At 43.5% G+C, this 19,789-nt stretch overlaps 1 protein-coding gene across 2 annotated transcripts in view; it reads right to left on the reverse strand.

Moving 5' to 3' along the window:
- Positions 1–335: 335 nt before the first annotated feature.
- Positions 336–19,789, reverse strand: part of MIPEP (mitochondrial intermediate peptidase) — a 125,902-nt gene continuing 106,448 nt past the window's right edge. For both annotated transcript variants that reach the window (XM_020290466.2, XM_076009542.1), the window contains one exon: positions 336–509. In XM_020290466.2, the coding sequence (XP_020146055.1) occupies positions 412–509 (98 nt within the window). In that variant the 3' untranslated portion in view covers positions 336–411. The remainder of the gene's footprint in view (positions 510–19,789) is intronic.

The raw sequence follows: 19,789 nt of genomic DNA on the forward strand, positions 1-19,789 counted from the left end.
TTTTCAAAGCCTAGTCTAGTGGTCTTAAGAAATAGTAATCATTCTTAAAAGGACTATATGTGGAATCTTTCTGAAGATTGCTTCAAACTGTGCCAGTGGTCAATGAAAAGGGGCAAAGTTCAACCAGAGAGTGGTTAAACAAGGAAACACCCAGACCATATGTTTAACATCTCCATGTGGAAGTGTAGCTTTTACTGGCTTGCTGAGAAGATTTCCGTATGTTCAAAAATTTGCCAAACAGGTGAAAACCCAGCATAATTAAAACAAATTATTTATTCCAACAGTTTAAAGTTTTTCAGAAGTTGTTATAGAAATGAACACTGAGATCAGAAACCAGTTTTCACAGATGTAGCATTTATAACAAAGTTAATATCTACATGATCTTGATTCAAAAGATTCAGGATGTTCCCATCATTCAGAATCCATCAGGAAAGTTTCGAAGTCCAGATCCAAGTCAGAGACAAGGGCGCTTACAAAGTCATCAACCGAAGGACACTTCTGGAGCATTCCTGCAAACAAAAGAGAGATCAGCGACCACATTCACCCAGAGACAGTAAGGAGAAACGAAGACACAAATTCAAATCTTTACACTAAGGGAATGTTCTGGCTTTGTGAAATAAGAGTTTGGCTCTATGACCTGACCATAAGGGCATTTCATGAAGTCATGGGTAGAGTGAAGGCCCTGAAGCTATTTATAAGTTTAATGCACTTTCACCATCTAATCACAACTTAGCTTAGAGATTTAGGCCCAAATATACAACCAAAAGGTTTTTACTTTTGCATATATTACTATACACTTGGAGTGATATTAGAAGACTAAATTTTTTAGCTACCTTTGAGTAGGATGATTCAGAATTTAATAAATTTAATTACTTATCAAGTTTTACCCACTTCAGAATCAACCAAGTATTAATTCTTTTACAGAAATCTTGTATCAGAATCAAGTTATTGCCTTTTCTCCAGATTTCTCTGTCCTAGAGAACTCCTAGCTTTGCAACTTACTAATTGTATAACGCAGAAATCACTTAAAATCTCTGGTACTCAAATTTCCTCACCTAACATACAAGGTTGCTACCAAGATAAAACAAGAAGTTGTAGTAGGAAACAATGAGGTACCATATCTAGAATATATTAAGAGTTCAGGCTGGGCACGGTGGCTCACACCTGTAATCCTAGCATCTGGGAGGCTGAGGCAGGAGGATCGCTTGAGCTTAGGAGTTTGAGACCAGCCTGAGCAAGAGCAAGATCCTATCTCTACTAAAAATAGAAAAATAAGCTGGGCATGTGGCATGTGCTGGAACTACCCTCCTGTAGTTCCAGCTACTCAGGAGGCTGAGGCAGGAAGATCGGTTAAGCCCAGGAGTTTTAGGCTGCAGTGAGCTATGATGATACCACTGCATTCTAGCCAGGGCAACAGAGCAAGACTCTGTCTCGGATTAAAAAAAAATTTTTTTTTTCAATAAAAAGCTGAATGTATCTCCTTTCTTCACTCCAAAGAAACCAAGGACAAAGATTCAAGAAATCAACCTTATTCTTGGCAGAAAATGATAACTCAAGGATTGAACAGACTCTATACGCTGGCATTTAATTCAGGGGGAATGGATCCTATAAAACTATTTTCAACATTAAGACATTAAAAAACTGCCAGAATCCTCTAATAGTCTCTGAATCATTATTTAATGTAGTTCAGTGAACACACATTGAACATGTGCAGTGTGTAAAGGGTCAGGTCAACTCATGGGCTTACAAAGATGGGCAGGCTAAGCTACAATACAAGGGCAAAGAAGAACACACTCCTGAAGGTGTGCAGAAGTGGATACCCATATGGGGGGAGGGAACTAACCTTGCCCCCTACCTCATACCATCCATAAAAATTAATTTGAGATGCTTACAGACCTAATTGTAAAAGCTAAAATTAAGTGTCTAAAAAAATCCACACAGAATGTTTTTGTGACTTTGAAGTAGGCAATGCTTCTTAGGACACAGGAAATAATAACCATAAAAGAAAAAAACCAGTATGTCAGATTTCATCAAAATTAAAAACACCCACTCTTCAAAAGGAACCATTAAGGTAGTGAATAGGCAAATGACAGAGTGGGAAAAATACTCACAAAACATACATCTCACACTGGACTGGTATCTGGAATATTAAAAAAAACTCCTTCAACCCGTGATTATAAAAAGATTTTTAAAAATTACAAATGGACAAAAAATTTGACCTTCCCAAGGTCAGACCTTTCATAGAAGATATCCCAATAAATAACACAACTAATAGGCATTGAGAAAATACTCAACATCATTAGTCATCAGGGAAATGAGAACTCAACCCACAATGAGACTGCAATACACCCACCCACCAGTACAGCTAAAACTGAAAAGGCTAACAACTCCACATGTTGACAAGGATGTGGGCAACCTATATTGTCATACATCTGTGGTGAAGGTTAAAACGATATAACCACTTTAGAAAACAGTCTAGCAATTTCTATAAAACTAAACATAAACCTACCCTATAAGTAACCCAGCAATTTCACGCCTAGGTATTTACCCAAGAGAAACGAAAGCATATGTCAACCTGTATGACCCCATACTGGAAACAACACGAGTTTCTATTAATAGGATATGGTTGTGATAGGTTCATATAATGGAATATTACTCAGCAATAAAAAGGAATAAACTACTCATACATGCAACATAGATGAATCTCAAAAACATTACACTGAAAGAAGAAATCCTTGCCTGAAGGAGAACACACAATTTGATTTCATTTATATGAAGTTCAAAAATGGGCCAAACTAATCTATGGTAAAAAAAAAAAAAAAAAAATCAGAATCATGGTTGCTTTTGGAATGGATATTAAAATCAACTGAGAAAGAGCATGAGGGAACTCTCTGGTGTGATGGTGTGTTCTACATCTGGATAGTGATTTGAATTATAAAAGTATGTGCATGCAATAAAACTTATCAAATGGTACATTTAAGATACAGCATAAGAATTTTACCTAACAAAAAGGAAACAAAGATTGAACTCTAGTTAATGAGATACATGCAAAACTATGTAGGGGTAGCATGTACTGATGTCTGCTACTAACTTTGAAATGCATAAAAATATATGGTAGATTGATGGGCACATGGAGGGACAGATGTAAATATAGTAAAATGTTAATTACAGAATCAAAATGGCAAGTGTATTAGTGTTTACCATGCTATTCATTCAACTTTTCTGAATGTTTGAATTTTTTTTTTGAGAAAGAGTCTCACTTTGTTGCCTGGGCTAGAGTGCTGTGGCATCAGCCTAGCTCACAGCAACCTCAAACTCCTGGGCTCAAGTAATCCTCCTGCCTCAGCCTCTCGAGTAGCTGGGACTACAGGCATGCGCCACCATGCCCGGCTAATTTTTTCTATATATTTTTAGTTGGTCAATTAATTTCTTTCTATTTTTGGTAGAGATGGGGCCTTGCTCTTGCTCAGGCTGGTTTTGAACTCCTGACCTAGAGAGATTTGCTGCCCCAGCCTCCCAGAGTGTTAGGATTATAGGCATGAGCCGCTGCGGAACGGCCTGAATGTTTGAAAATTTTTAAATAAAAAATTGGAAGAGGGAAATCGTGGATGTTAACAGCATACAAAGTGTGGTCAGTGGAAGAAAGAGAATGATGAGTTCCAATGGAGAGATTCAGAAGGTTCTGTGGAGAAGGGATCTGGGTAGAAGCTTATAAGATGGTGAGGATTTAGGACCAAGTTAGAGCCTTTTAGGCAGAGGAGACAGCATAAGAAAGGCACAGAGGTGGGAAAATGCACAATGTGTGCTGACCACAAAGTGTCTGGTAGGGCAGAGGAAGGCTGGAGGGGACTCTGGGAGAGGAACACTACTATACGGCCCTGAACCACAGTGACCAGCAGAGCAGGGAGCTGGACCCCAGGGGGACGCTCCACGTGCAGACGGCTAGGCTTCCACTGGTGGTGAGAACACAGAGCTCAGGGGCAGGTCTGGGACTAGAGATGTGGATCTGGTTGTCCCCACTGGGCAGAGCATACGATTTGGGAAACACACCAAGTACTGGTCTATATGGTGGACATGAATATAGCAGGTCCAAATGCATACTTGAAAGCCACTAACGAGACCCGCTATAGCTGAGAACAGTAAAATATTATAATATTTTCAACTGCAGACCAAAATATTTTCATCTTCTTTCAAGTTCAAATTCTAATAGCTCCATCTTAGGAAATGTCTGAGAAATAAGGGCCAGTTACTGGAAGAGAATTTCACTGCTATGCTCTTATTTGTTCAACTCAAGTTCAAAACAATTTTCTTTTTTACAGTAAAATAATCCCTATGGATGAATGCAGGCCTCGCCTCTAGCCCAGCTGTGTAACTAATGATAGAAAGGTTGGGTCTCATCATTAAAGTAGCACAGCTTATACTGCAACTTCTGGGAAAAGGTTATTACTTAAGTAGACTCTATCTCATTATAAATCAGGTTTCATGCATTTCTTATGTGCCGGTTTCTTGATGCAAAGAACATTTGTAGGGAAAGTATTTAAACATGGCTTTCAATCAAATGTGCTAACCTATCACACCATTTTCTTCCTTTTAATATTTGAAACATTTCTATAATTACATGACTGGTCGTTTGTAATTAAATGACTGGAGCTGTCGGAAGGTAAAACCATTTATTCACAGCCAAGCTCTTCAGGTAAGTATGGCCATCCTGTTCCTTTGAAGTGGTTCACTCCAGCTCAACAAACTGCCAATATAAGCATGACCTTGCTCTCTCCTTCCGGGCAGACAGGCCTAACTAGTACCTGTCCTTCTCCAATTTCCCACCTTAAACGATCCCTGCCGTCTCAGAGAATGGCAACTTGTGGCAACAAGAGAAAAATATATATACTTTTCTAATAAAATATGGTTACAGCTAAATGGTTTGGTGATTTTGTATGTAATGGGATTGCTAAAGATGCAGGTTCAAAAAGGAGGAAACGAGGAATAAAGAACAGTTCCTGGTCAAGAAGGCTCTGGGTACGTCGTTATGGCGTCCTCGCTCCAATTAGATGGAAATGCTTTGCGAGTGTTGACACGACCTAAGCCCTACACAGAGAACTAAAAGAAAACTCAATGTTCCACAAATAAGAAGACTTGAAGTTGGCTTTTATATATTGGTATAGTCAAAAAATTCCAGGAGAGCTTTGATTTTTATTTTCCTAAACTGACAAAGAGGTCCCCTTTGCCTTCAAGTCTTAATTTTAAAGGGGTGAGGATTAGACTTACACTTTCTTAGGTGCCCCTGGGAACCAGGCTGGAGCTGTTAACTCCAAAAGTGGGTGGAGCTGACAAACACATTTCGCAGTGGAAATCACCCACATTAGGGGGAAATGGAGGGATCTTGCCAAAAGGACTCAAACAAATAGGCCACAACTTTCCAACTTTTCATGAAGAGAGACATGCGCTGCACATATTAGTCCACGAAAGGAAAGTAGGCAGTGACGTCTAACCTCCTTGTCCTGCTGAGAGGGACAGATTATATATAATAAGTAGTTAACGAATGCTGATTTAATTTATGCTTCTCCTCATTTTACCTGAGAGGCAAATGGGCTAATAAAAGATGGTACAAGCCAGAACATTTCCATTCTGACTGCTCTGCTCAGACTAGCATGTTTCATAACCCTGAAGTACAAGGGTAATTATTCTAGGCCTGACTAAAATAAATTATGATATCAAACAGATTCCAAGACTGACTCTTGAAGCAGTAAAGGTTTCCAAATTGCACTGTGTGCTGTTCTCCCTCGCGACGGTTGGCATCGAGCCGGAGCTAAAGTGAGGACAGAGATACGGTGCAGGAGCACGTGGCCCATGGGCAGAACGCTGGTCTAGACAGGGCTCATGGGGAGACTGCCACCCACACCATGCACAACGTGCGACAGCCACCATGGCGCACTGACCGTGTGCCACACACCGTGCCGGGAGTATTGACCCCTTAGCTCCTCAAAACACACCTGTGAGGGGCCCATCTTTACAAATAAGAAAACAGAGGCAAGGAGAGGTCACGAAACTCTTAGAGTTGTTTTTGTTGCTGTTTGTTTTTGACAGTCTGGTTCCAGAGGTCATGCTCTGAAAGCACCATGATTCATTGATTGCCACATGCCCTGAAATTTTGTCAAATAATATATATTTTACAAAGGACCGTATTTAAATATCAGCATCCTTGATGTGACAAAACGTAAATGTGTGGAGAAATCTTGAGAAAAAGGTCTCATTGTGTCCTGATGCCATGGGTACCCAACTTACTAGTGGTGGCCTTCCTGCCTTGGAGACAGGGCCAAAGTGTCTAGTTTCTTGGGCGACTCAGTTTCTGTCCTACAGAGTACAACATGAGCAGCCACACTGTGTGACTCTCAAACCGGAAGGAGAGGACAGAGAACTCTGGCTTTGGCTGGCAGGGCAGTAGGCTGATACTGCCCACAGGGGCTTTGCCCAGCATTGACGGAACACTAGTGTGACCAGGACAGGCACTTATGTCACAACCAAGAGCCTCTTCCTCTCAGGACACAGTGCTTACGATGCTTGGTTGCTGCTGCAGTTCACATCTTGGTGTGACACTGTAAGAAAAAGTGCCCAAGAGTTTGGTGCTTAAGGATGTTTTCTGGGTGGCCTCCAGGAATCTGTGGTAACCCCTTGCAAACTCCTACCTATACATATTTCTGTGTTTTCACCAAGGAAATATTCTGTCAGCTCCAGGATGAGTTCGACATGTATACAAAGCTGCAAGTTCACGCCCTATTATTTTGTAATATATAATAAGTATAAAATCTTACCAGACCTTCATTTAAAAATCAATATACTCGTGGCCTAAACTCTCTTTGCCCCCCTGAATGTCTCTTTGGATGTACAACTAATATAATTATTTGAAAAGATGACTGTGAGCAACCAGGTGCCAGCTGGAGCCGCCTACCAGCCAGCCTTGCGAAGACAGAATCGTGCTCTGGCTCCCGTCGCTAAGCGCCCGCGGTGAAATGGTTTGTGTGTCATTTAATTTCATGAATACAGGGGATTACCAGGGCAATTAAAAAACGTTAGAATTATTTTAAGCCTTGGAAGAGAAGTAGAATAGTCATACCTCCTCTCTGAGTCTACTTCATATACTGCTTGACACCAACCAAAAGTGCAATAAAACAAAACTGTGGCTGAGCCTGATCAAAGTTTGAAGACACACAAAGAACGAATGAGGTAACCATCAGTGGAACCTTTGTAAGGGTTTTCCATTCATTCACTCATTCATTCATCCTCTCCCCCTGTGCCTGACTGCCTAATGTGAATTTAAGGCAGGCAAAAAAAAAAAAATCACTTTTTATTAGGAAAATATTATATATAAAATTTATTGAGACTCTAGCTTATAAAAACTATGATCTATTGGGTCTAAAGGTGTACACCAATATCATTGGTGTTACCTGGGAACCTGTTAGAAATGCAAATTCTTGACCCTTATCCCAGACCCGAATTGGACTTGGGGGTGGGTCCTGAGACCCTGCCTGCTGATTCTGTTGCAGCTCACGCACGTATTGAGAACCACTGTTCAGACGGACCTGCAGAAACTTATTAAAAACCTGAAAATGAGATGTAGTTCTTTCCAGTGGCAACTAAAAGTTGAAAAATACTGAGCAAGAAAGATGCATCTGGGCTAGGCGTGGTGGCTCACGCCTATAATCCAGCACTCTGGGAAGCTAAGTTGGGAGGATCGCTCAAGGTCAGGAGTTCAAGACCAGCCTGAGCAAGAGCAAGATCCCTTCTCTACTAAAAATAGAAAGAAATTATCTGGACAAAAAATATATATATATTAGCCAGGCATGGTGGCACATGCCTGTAGTCCAGCTACTCGGGAGGCTGAGGCAGAAGGATCGCTTGAGCACAGGAATTTGAGGTTGCTGTGAGCTAGGCTGATGCCACAGCACTCTAGCCCAGGCAACAGAGCCAGACTCTGTCTCAAAAAAAAAAGCATCTGATTTCTTATTGAACTAAACCCAAAAATTTGTTTCTCAGCTGAAACAGAAAACACAGTCATATCACACAAAATTTGTTTGGGACACTGTTCAAAGTTATGATAAGAGCAAGGACACAGCTGGCTAGGAAAGCACGTAAAATGATCACGTGGATTTGGCACAAAAATGGCCCAAAGATCTGCGGGGAGAGGGAGGTGGCCAGAAAGGGACGGGTACAAGCGTGGGACTGCACGGAGGCCGTGGCTCTGGGCTTGCTTGGGAGTCTCCCGGGTGGAAGGTACTCTTTGGAAGTCAGAGCAGTATTTCCATTTATAAAATGAAAAAGCAGGGTATGTTTTCATTACTAGAAACACTCTAGAAAACAGCGCTTTGTGTTGATCCATGATTGACTCTTCCGTGAGGAAAGCTCAGAAATGTATCTCAGCAGCTCCTGCCACGTAGCAACCCTGACCGACTGGGCTGAGAACGACAGTCCGCCCTCAGTGCAGCAGGAGCTCGGAGGGCGCCCAGGAGGAGCTGCCTCTGCAGGGAAGACGCCAGAACTCAGCACGGGCTCCGCAGTCTGCGGGAAGGTGGTGAATTCTGCTCCAGTAGGGTCTGCGTAGGGCGATTCTTAGTAGAAAGGAGGATGGGACTGCCTAGGTCTCGACTCCCCACACACTCGGGCCTTGCTGTTAGGGTTCCGACAGGAGCGCCTCTGACTGAATGCCAAGCTCCCCGCAGTGCGGCAGCAAGCAGGGACATGACCGGGCCTCACTCCACTTCAGACTGAAAGTTTGCACATGCATTTAACAAAAGTAAAGTTTACTAAGTACTTGTGTGACCAGCACCGTGTGCTGGAGACAGGAGGCACACAGGGATGAGTGAGACACAATTTCTGTTCTCAGGAAGTTCGTGAGTTGGGGAGGAAACCATGGAAATACATCACTGGTCATTAAAACAAGTGTGTATGAGGTACAGAGGGGGTGCGGGGGGCACGACGGGGCACTTGAGGTGTAGAGAGAGAGCCTGAGAGGCAGAGCACACGGACGGGAGGCTGGCTGACAGTCAGGAACAAGGACGGGCCAGACAGGGCTACAGAGAAGAGGCCTGATGGCTGTTGCTTGTTTCTGCCACCCAGCACCCATTTCCCTTCTGGCTAGAGGAAAGGCTTGCTTTAGAGCAGTGGTCCTGGCGAATGAAGGCGGTTCTGTCACTCAGGAGACACTTGGTAACATCTGAAGACAGCTTTCATTTTCACACTGAAGGAGTGCTACTAGTGCGACGCCTCTAGAACCATCCCTCCGAGCACAGGATAGGCCCCACAACGGAAACTCATCCGGTCCCCAAGCTCCACCAGTTCCCAGGTGGAGGCGTCCTGCAGTGGGCCAGCGAATGCAGCCTGATGGACTCTCCACCAGCGTGTCCTCCTGGCTGTCACCTCACCCAGTGAGGGCAGCCAGATGTGTCTTCTAGGAACTGGAGTCTTGAGCAGAGTGAGAAAAGGTCTGTAGACGACTGGAACTGACCCATCCTGGCTCCAGCACCCTGAGGAACATACCAGTTCCCTCTGCTTGGACCCCCCGAGCTGCTCTTCCCAGGCTGGTTCTGACTTCTCCCTCTGACTCTGTGGCCTTCTCCATATTGTTCCAAGAAAATTCCTTTTCTGATTTGGTAAGCCAGAGTTGGTTCTATTTCTTTTAAGATGATTCTCAGTTGATAAAAAAAAAAAAAGTCAGTTCACAAGTTATTAAAAGGGATTTAATGATGTCTGGGGAACACTGATGTTTTTGTTTGATCAAGGACCAGCTTTGTGGACCTAGGGTTTTCATTAGAAGCAGGGCTTTTTTTGTTGTTGTTCATTTCATTTAAATGACTTTTGTCTTTTCCTCTGATTCATGAAATCCAGGTGATATGCAAGCAAGCTTTGATGCCAGATTTCTCCTTCTCAAGTTCACTGGGGAAGCAGGGGCTGTTCTTGGCTAAAGGGCAGAGAAGAGTGACTCACTGCCATGGAGCCTGGTCAGAGTGCGGCAGGAGGCGTGAGGGGGACCGGAAGAGGCAGAGGACTGCCCTGATAGCCTGTGGGTCCTCCTGAAACTGGCTCCTTCCTTGTGGAGTGGGGAAAGGAAACACCCTTGCTTGTGGGTTTCCAGGGTGCAAAAGAAGTTCCTGGAGTGGGTGTCCAAGGCTGCGAGGAGACAGGAGGCCTGGCTGCTCCACATCTAGGGGCCAGGTGAATGCAGCCCTGAACCAGGAATGACAGGCATCTAGAAGCTAAGATGGCTGAGACAAACAGCTCATCAAAGCCAAAAGCTGATCATAGCCTTGTATTTCAGCCACAGCACTGGACTTAGTTTAAATGAATTGATTAAGTTCCATTAGCCAGCTTTATATTTAAGGCCAAGGGTATCACTTAGGAGACAGTCCGGTCAACCAAGAAGAGCCTCAGGCTCTTAAAAGGAAATGTCCTGGGGACCCCCTACTGGGACAACAGCCCCAGGCTTTCAAAGTTGGCAGAGTAACTTCCCTGTGGTTCCACGAACAGCCTCGGGGGCACAAACATGACCTGATTCTGCAATAAGTTCTATTAATATAACTTATAATTTCAGTCTAATTCTCCTCTTCTGACTATATAAAAGTTTTCCTTGGAAGGAGTGCTAAGGAACAGAGAGAAAAAATAAATTCTTCCTTTTCTAAATAAACCTTTAGGTGACTCTAAAGAAAGCAATACATCCTGATTGCTAACATAAGGGTTTGGTAAGCGATTACCCTGGGTTAATTAACTGGTGAAGAGACCTCAGACCAGTCACTTAACTTTCTAACCCTGGTTTCTGCTACAGGCAATCTGAGTAAATGTAAAATGTTACAGTTTAGCATAATGTTTGAAGTCCACAACATTGGCATAATGTCATCTACTTTGCTAGATTGTTATAAGGATTAAATAAGATAGAGCGTTTAACACACAGAAATGCTCAATAACTGGCAATAATAACAATCAGACCTACTTCCCAGTTCAAGAGTTGAAGGCTGAGGTTGCTTATTATTTCTGCACAAGTTGAATTCCAAAACATTGGTCTACGGTTAAGTATTTAGGACACTATCATAAAACTCACAATCATAAGCTAAAAGCTAATTATCCAGCTCATGAATCACTGCTCAATTTACTTTTTTCTTCTTTTGCCATCTGCTTTTTTATTAGATAACTGTTTACTAAAGGGAACAAAAAGATGGAACTAACATGGATCCATTTTTCTACCTACCAGGAGCTGTGACAGAAGGGTTGTCGCTGGGAGGATGGGGAGGCTGGGACAATGGGTAGCGGTGACAGCTGCACAACACTGAGTGCAAGACACTGTGAGTGCCTCGGAACTGCACACTTAAAAATGCTCAAGATGGTAAACTGTATGGCACATATGGTATTTACCACAATTAGAAAAAAAAAGGCGAGATCAAAAGTACTAAGACAGAGCCTTTGCTTTGCCCGGATGTGCAGCTGTCTGCGCTACTCTGTCCTCAGTCATGAAACATAACAAGAACTTGGAGGTACCTGCACCTGGGAGTGAGTGAGCAGGAGGCCTGAGTATTCCCAGCACCACCACCAACTCTAAAATCCATCGTAATAGTTCATGGCTGTATTTTCTGCTGAAATAATTATATGTGCCAAACTCAGCTTAGACTGATTGAGAGTCACAGCTACAAAGGCTGGCCTGGCAGTTTGAAGAATCTTGAGTGAATTTTATGAGATCAGAATCCTCATTCCAGATCTGTCTCTCCCAAGCCTGGGGCGATTGTATGGCTCACCTTCTCCCCTTTGAAGTTCTTCTCTGCTACAAGGCTGTGGTTACCCACACCCTTTTCGAAAGGTGGATTCCCACTATCTACAATCAGTTCTTGGTAAAATCAGACTATCGGCCAGAAAGTGAAATTCCTCTCTTCCTTTGAACTGGAAAAGACTCTGTTGCTGCCCAGGCTGGGTGAGTATCTGTCGCGTTCACCTACGAGGCTGTGTCTCTGTGGAATTACTGCATGGACTGACGTGGAGCCTCTGAACTCGTGCTAGACAGAAGTTTCCAGCAAGGACAGCCCCACATATTTGCTCTGTTTACACATTAGTTTATTTTAATTTCGTTGTCAGATTTAGTAATTCCATTTACAATTACATTTATGGGTTACAAAACATTTTGCCTTTTGAAGCTCAATGTCTTCCTCAAACAAACACACCCACACATTAAACATGCACACACCCTTTTAAAAAATCAGTGCATTTACAAAAGGGAGGCCTTGGCCTTGAGAATGCAGGTGCTCTCCTCTAGCTCTTTCTTCCAAAAAGCTCTCAGCTATTTCAGAGGCTACGCTGGGTAAATATCTGAACAAGCCAAAGATTAGGGATTCTATTTACTTGGCTATTATTCCGGGCTGCCATTTACCTCTATTACTGAAACTATGTCGTAATCCTAGAGCCACTAAATTCTAACTCTGATCCCAGGACATGCTATTCCTCGTTTATTCCTGTTACGCTATGGAATAAAGGAAGGTTTCTGCCAGCGAATGTGTTTTAAAGTTCCAAATTTTGCTCTGCATTCGTGCGTTCATGCATTCACATTCAACAAATCTTGTTTTGCTATAAAATCATTTTACTGTATGTAAGGCAATGGATACTTTATCAATTCTAGTCAGCATATGCCACTTTTCAGATTTGTCCTCATGGCACCTTACCCTGAGAACTCAACAATATCTTCCTTGAGCATCAGTGGTATTCCTGACAAGGCAATTCAGTTGCCAAAAATTATAAAAGAGCAAGGGGAAAAATACAGTGGAATGAATATGCATGTACGTATTTCCAAAGCAAAAGCTTCCTGGTATAACCTGAAAAAGAAGTTTAAGGAATTACCAGCCCACACAAGGTGAGTCAGAGTGCCCACATCTGAATCCTAGTCCCACCACTTGCTGCTGTGTGACCTCCGCATGTGGTTACTTACCACACACCCCCGCCCCCACTTAGAGAATTAAATGAGATTATACATGCAATGTGCATAGCACTTGGCATATCAAAAACGCTCAATAAATGCTTTTAGCTGTAGTTATTGTTATTGCTCTCATTATTGTTGCTATTGCTACTAGTGTAACTCTATGTTGGATATTAACTGGTAAAACTAATTTCTGCTACTTTTATATTTCTAGAGTTGAATGGACAGGAGAGAGTTACAGTGTAAGTATTACTTGTCTTTGGAAAATCAGCCTATAAGGCCACTGGGCATTTAAATAAAATCCCTATCCTAATGTGAAATGCATGTACATGAAAAGGAAGACAAAAAAGAGCCTAGTGTTGAAATCCCAATGATTTTTGAATGTACAATTTGGGATTTAAAAAAATTTTTCTAAAAAGCTCAGTTTTCTTTAAACCGCTTCAAGGGAAAATATAAGTGGATGCTGGCCTTCCTCCTGACTCTACAGCGCAATCAAACCAAACACATGTTTAGTACTGTAATGTCCTACCCGACACACAATAACTTACGTGATGGGTTAGAAAAAGAACTCGATAATGCTATTCAAATATTTGCGGCGTGCAAACTCTGAGGTTAAACAGGGATTATTCTATAAAAAAACTTTAATGTAAAGATGAACTATTAAATATAAAAGAAAATCAGGCTTTAGTTTGATAATTCCTTAATCTAATTTCATTATTAATAAAGTTACATAATGGTCAAAGGGAAAAGTTTCTTTTAGAGATAGTTAAATAGATTCAAATAAACAGTCGATATCTTGTAAACGAACTTTCATGAAATGATCCAGTTAAACCAAGAGAAATGTCCCTGCCCCTATGTACTCTGGCAACATTTCAAACACCAGGTGGTTAGCAAATGTCAGTTTTAATTCTTCAACTAAAATCTCCTGCATATCTCTATGATTATTACTATTGTTTAACCTCTCATAGGTGTGCCTTTTACATGTGAATCTGCCAGTGTTTCCCCAACGTCAGTCCTGCCTGAGGCACCCAGGACTCCTCATTTCCTCAGCTCTTGAAGCTCAGTGCTTCAGGGTGTCAAGCAGGAAAACTAAGAATCTAGGCCAGAGCTTGGGGGAAATGACATCTGCTTTTCTGACCTGTTTTAGCCCACTGCCGACAGCACACGTTTGTAACCACATGTTAAAACGCCATCTGTAATGGCCATCTTTGAAGAACATTTTACGATGTTTCCATTAAGCAATCAAAGCACTGAAAGAATATGATCTGCATTCCTTTTAGAAAGTATGCATATGGTAAAAAATGGAACAGTTATATATTTTTCGGAATGAGTCTACCATAAGATATTTACCTGGGGGAAAATAAAAGCTCCCAGACCTCAGATAAAGTCACACTCTGGACACATTATCTCAAATGGCTACACAAATACAACAGAGACCCATCAAATGTGTACAGCAAGTAGATAATACAGCTTACTATAAGACAAAGCTACCAAACAAGTACTACCCACCCAACGTAACCAGCCACAAAAAAGAAGCTTAAGAAGTCAACAGTAATCAAGAACGCCTGACTCAGAGCGGGTTTGCGCGAGGAGCCCAGGCCCGGGTGGCAGAAGGCCCCGCCGCTGGGCCGATCCTGACCGTGCGGCTCACGGCTCTGCGCGGAAGCGCAAGTTACTCCGCTCCTCATTTCCCCACATGGCAAACGGAGATAACTCGACCCACGAAATTAGCGTTAGGGAGACTAAAGACGCTGTCTGTGCCCGTGTCTGGTGTACTTTCATTCTGTCATCGTCCCTCGGCCTTTCCTACAGGAGAATCTCCTTCCCACATGCTGTTTAGAACAGAGTACCATCTGCAATGATTTAGGCAGGAATTCTGATGCCCAGGGCTTAGAAAAAGGTGCTCGGCTATGACCTGTAAGAACCTAAATGGGAGCAGGCAGTGAGCCGCCACTCTCCTCACAGGGACCCCTGCTTACTATCCCTGCTATCTAGTTGTTTTACAGCCAATTCTCACTTGCCCTGTGGGGAGCACTGAGCACTGTGCTGAAACTCTAAGTGCCTCAAACGTGTGTGTGTGTGTGTGTGTGTGTGTGTGTGTGTGTGTGTGTGTGGTAGCACAGAGTTGACAGGAGATTTACAGTTCCAAGTTTAAATTCTGCATGCCTAAAAGTTAGTTTCCCAGAGGCTTTTCATCATCTTTACTAGCAAAAATTATGCTGGTTGAATTTAGTCACTAGAAAACTGAGGATCAAATAGGAAAAAAAAAAAAAAATGCAAGGATAGTAGAAGCTCCTGGGTTAAGGTTAGCAGAAGAAAAGATCTATCATTTCCTGGCAAAGGATGACTTTCTTTTTGGTCTAAAGACATCAATATGCCATGTGGCTTCTATTGCCCTAAAGTGCCCATCGGTTTCTAGTACAGAAGTATGCAGTTATCCACCTGATGTGTTAAAACACCATAACCCACAGGGGTTACTTACTCCTGGTGTTCCAAAGTCAATTTATGTAGAAAATTGAAAAACTGCCACTTTGTCCATGAGGGCATTTCACTTGTAATACCCACATATTTCCTTTTTAAAATATCTGTATCTTTGAAATACTGACCTTGTATCAATATTTTATCTTTAGTTTTCTGTATCTCAAATCCTATGAATCTAGTTAGAACAAAGTTTGACCTTTTCCTTCCTATTTATAAGCAAAGTACATTTGAGTAGCTATTAAATATTAAAGGGTGGATGCCTCTGGTCTTTATAGAACGCTGCCTGTCTCTAAGAATAGACTGGACGTATTTGGGGAACGGCATCTGGCATACGCAGACTAGACTCCAAGACCTGATCCTCATTTCTAGAGCAAGTAATCGGGAAGCACAGAGCCTTCCTGAGGGTTGGCAGTCTCAGTGCATCACCCTTCCCCAGTGCCCACTCAACCCCTGGCTGCCTCATCTGGTCACCTAAATGGCACAGAATACAAAGGCATCTCTTCGAGCGGGTCAGGGATGGGGTGCTAAACTCCAGGAGACCTGCAGTCCCCAAGCCCTGTGTCATGGTGCAGGCCACACTGGTCCAGAGAGGGCACCTTCATGCAATTCCACTTCCCAGAGGAGGGTTCTGGCTTTACTTCTCTGTGCCCCTCATACACACACACTCTGATCTATATAAGTGGAGGGTCCATACATTCTTTTCTTTTTGAGACAGTCTCTCACTCTGTGGCCCGGGGTAGAGTGTGGTGGCACCATGGTAGCTCACTGCAATCTCAAACTCCTGGGGTCAAGAGATCCTCCTGGCCCAACCTCCTGACTAGCTGGGACTACAGGTGTGCACCACCATACCTGCCTAATTTTTTCTATTTTTTGGTAGAGATAGGGTCTTGCTCTTACTCAGGCCGGTCTCAAACTCCTGACGTCAAGTGATCCTCCCGCCTCAGCCTCCCAGAGCGTTAGGAATGCAGGCGTGAGCCACTGCGCCCGGCCCATATGTAATATTATTTATTTTTGTGTTCCCTAAGTGCCTGGTTAGCAGTGAGTAGTCAATAAATGTATGCTAAGCTTAAACGAATTAACGCCATTGACAATTAACACAAGACTCTTTCCATTCTGTCAGATTATTCACTGGCCACTGACCTAAGGACCTGGAAGCAATATATTCTGAGAGAAGGGTATCTGGACAGCGTTTCAACCTTCGGCTATGGCGGTGGTGGGGCTAAAAGCAAGCGCTGCTGGAGGCCAAAACACACACACGGTACCTGGGAGGAGGATGAGACATCAAAAGAAGGTGTTAAAGGCCAAAGCGTTCAAGGACAGCTTGGCCCAGGTTGGCGAAGGCTGCTGAGTGGGTGCGGTGGGGCGAGGCCGAACAGGGGCAGGGGCTGACACACAGACACTGGAGCAGGCTTGATGACAAGAGGAGGAAGGGCGGGAAGGCAGGAAGGGGACAGGCCACACGAAACGAGGGTGTACAGAGCACCTTTGCTATGTATAGAGATTTTCTTTTACATTAAAGAACTTCATAGAAATACTTAGGTAATAAAAAAATTTCCAGAACCAGACAAATAAAAACCTGTTCCTATTCTGATAATCACAACTTTTTTTTATGGCACAAGAAACATTTGATCTTGTAAGCGTGTCTGCCATCCGTGTATTCACTCAGGCATCAAATATCGGTCGAAGGCCTGTGTGCCCAGCTCCGTAACGGGCTGTGGGTACAGCTGTGAACACGGCGGTCAGTTTCTGTCCCCTCAAAGAGCTCAGACGTTACTGAGGGGCAGAGACCGTAAACCAGTAAGTGAAATGTTGAAATTATGTCAGGAAGTAAACATGTGCTATGCAGAGAGAGCAAGGCAGATCAAGGGGACAGAGTGGCGGGGAGGCCACTCTGACTACAGGGGACACCATGAGGAGACTCTATATTCATAAACTTTTGAGCAACCCATCAAAATTCATCAGAAGGATTTAGTAATACTTCCAACAGCATAGTTTTGCTTGGCATGCTGGCCGTTTTAAATCATCTTATCTTTTAATATTTAATACATTGCGTGAGGGGATTTCCTCCTAAGTCACTCACACATGTAAAATACACCCTGGGGTGGGCACTTGTCCCAAGCCAAGGCCCAAGTCCTCTGAGGCATTCTGGAATTTATTTATGCGGAGCCTCCATGCCCAGGGGGCACAGGTGCTGGCTAAGTCAGGCAGAATCTGTCATGTGTTAATGCTTATCTCTCCCTTGAAAATCTCACTTGATTGAAAAAATAAAAAGCAAAGAGACATTCTAAAACACAGACTTAGGAGTAACATGCAAAGGCAGCATGCATTTACTATTCGCACACAGTGCTGGGCACGCCAGCTTTGCCACACGGCGCCAATATTTAGGGATTACTCGCATTGCATGATTAAATGTTAACGGTATGTTTTAAAACTGAAAGTAATAACTACCACTCATTTTCAGTTCTATAAAACAATGTAAAACGCCTTTTCTGTTTAAGTAACTGTGTATATGCTTGACGATACGGAAAATCAGTCAAGCTGGTGTTGAACAATGGCTGTTTATTTAGCTTTCTTGTTTTAAATGTCAGCTGCATTTCTGCTGACAGACAGGGCTTATTGCTCCTTGACTGCCATCATGTTTGCACTGTGCAAAAACACCAGCCGTAAAGCCCCACGCTAAGCACATTTGGGCTATTAGGTTAGTAATCAGGTTATTAAAAAACAATAAAGGCATCAACACTTGTTACCTAAGATGCCGTCAACAAGACATTAAACTTTCAAAGTGGACTGAATATTTTGGGTCCATTTGCATAAATGTGTCATTCTGTCAATTAGAGTGTCTAAAACTGAAATGAGCTTCTTTGTGAAGAAGCGAGTTTCCCACCCTCAGAACCATGCGGGCAGAGGGGTCTCCTCTAGCCCGTTCTGTGCAGGGTCGCTGCAGCCACTCAGGAAGCGAAACCCTTGGCCCAAGAGCTTCTTGGGCTGATTTCTCCACGGAGGATGCATCGTGGAGGGCAGTGGGTCTCGCTCGTGCTTCTCAGTTTCCATCCTGTTCTTTCTTATACAGCTGCTGCCGCAACCACATGGCCGTCTCCCAGTAGCTAAAGTGAGGGGAGCCTGGGGGTCACCCATGACACCCTGCTCACTCACCTCCACGCCACATCAATCCCAAGAGTTGTTGATTTCAAGTCTCAAATCTTTCTTTAATCAGTCAATTTCTTTTCATCCGACTGCCTGCTCTTGTGGTCCTGGCCACCCTCACCTTTCACCAGGTTACTGCCATCAGCAAGGGCCCTTTTCAAATCGAACCTTACCCCCTGGCCCCCTCCTAATCCATCTGTCCCTGTATCCCATGGATTCTGTAAAACATCAATCTGATCTTGTCACTGCCTGCCTTAAGAATCCCATCAAGGGTTTCTCACGGGCCTCAGAGTAAATGCCAGTGATTTTTCACGGCATCTACAGTGAGCTGCGACCTGAAGCCATCTACCGCCAGCCTTGCTCGTTCTGTGCCTGTTGCCCCCTGGGCCCGCCCCTGGCTGCCAAGGAGCAGGGAATGTGGCAACAGAGTCATGGCGTGGGCTGAACCACGGGGTAGCCGCATCATTGCCAAAAATCTTCCCAAGGAGGTTTTTTAAGTAAACTTTTAATTTTAGGATAGTTGTATGTTTACTGAAAAGCTGTGATAGCACAGAGAGTTCCCACATTTGCCACACTCTGCCAGTTCCATTATTAATATCTTACATTGCTGTGGCACATTTGGTGCAAGTAAGGAACCAATATTGATAGAATATCCACTAAAGACATACTTTATTCAGATTGCCTTAGGCTTTACCTAATGTCCTTTTTCTGTTCCAGGATCTCATTCAGGAGACCGCACTACACGTAGCTGCCATGACTCCTGAGGCTCCTCCAGACTGGGATCGTTTCTCAGACCTTCCTTGTTTCCGATGGCCTGGACAGTGTTGAGGAACACTGATCAGGTGTTTGGTGGAAGGTCCTCACTTTGGTCTGTCTGTGTTTTTCTCATCATGAGACTGGGGCTGTGGGTTTTGCGGAGGAAGACACAGAGGTGAAGTGCTCTTCTCATCACATCTATCAAGGGTACGTACTACCCGCGTGGCCTGTCACTGCTGACGTTGACCCCGATCGCCTGGCTGAGGGGGGTGTTTGTCAGCTTTCTCCACTGAAAGGTGACTCCTCCTTTTCCCTTTCCATGCTGTGCTCTGTGGAAGGAAGTCACTCCACTCTGCACAGCCCACGCTGGAGGGGTGGGGAGCCATGCGCCACACTTCCTTGAGCGGGGAGCATCCACATTCATTATTTGAAATTCTCCATGGGAGTATTTGTTTATTCTATTCTACT

The sequence above is a fragment of the Microcebus murinus genome, chromosome 13 (genome assembly GCF_040939455.1).
Source record: "Microcebus murinus isolate Inina chromosome 13, M.murinus_Inina_mat1.0, whole genome shotgun sequence".
Lineage (NCBI taxonomy): Eukaryota > Metazoa > Chordata > Mammalia > Primates > Cheirogaleidae > Microcebus > Microcebus murinus.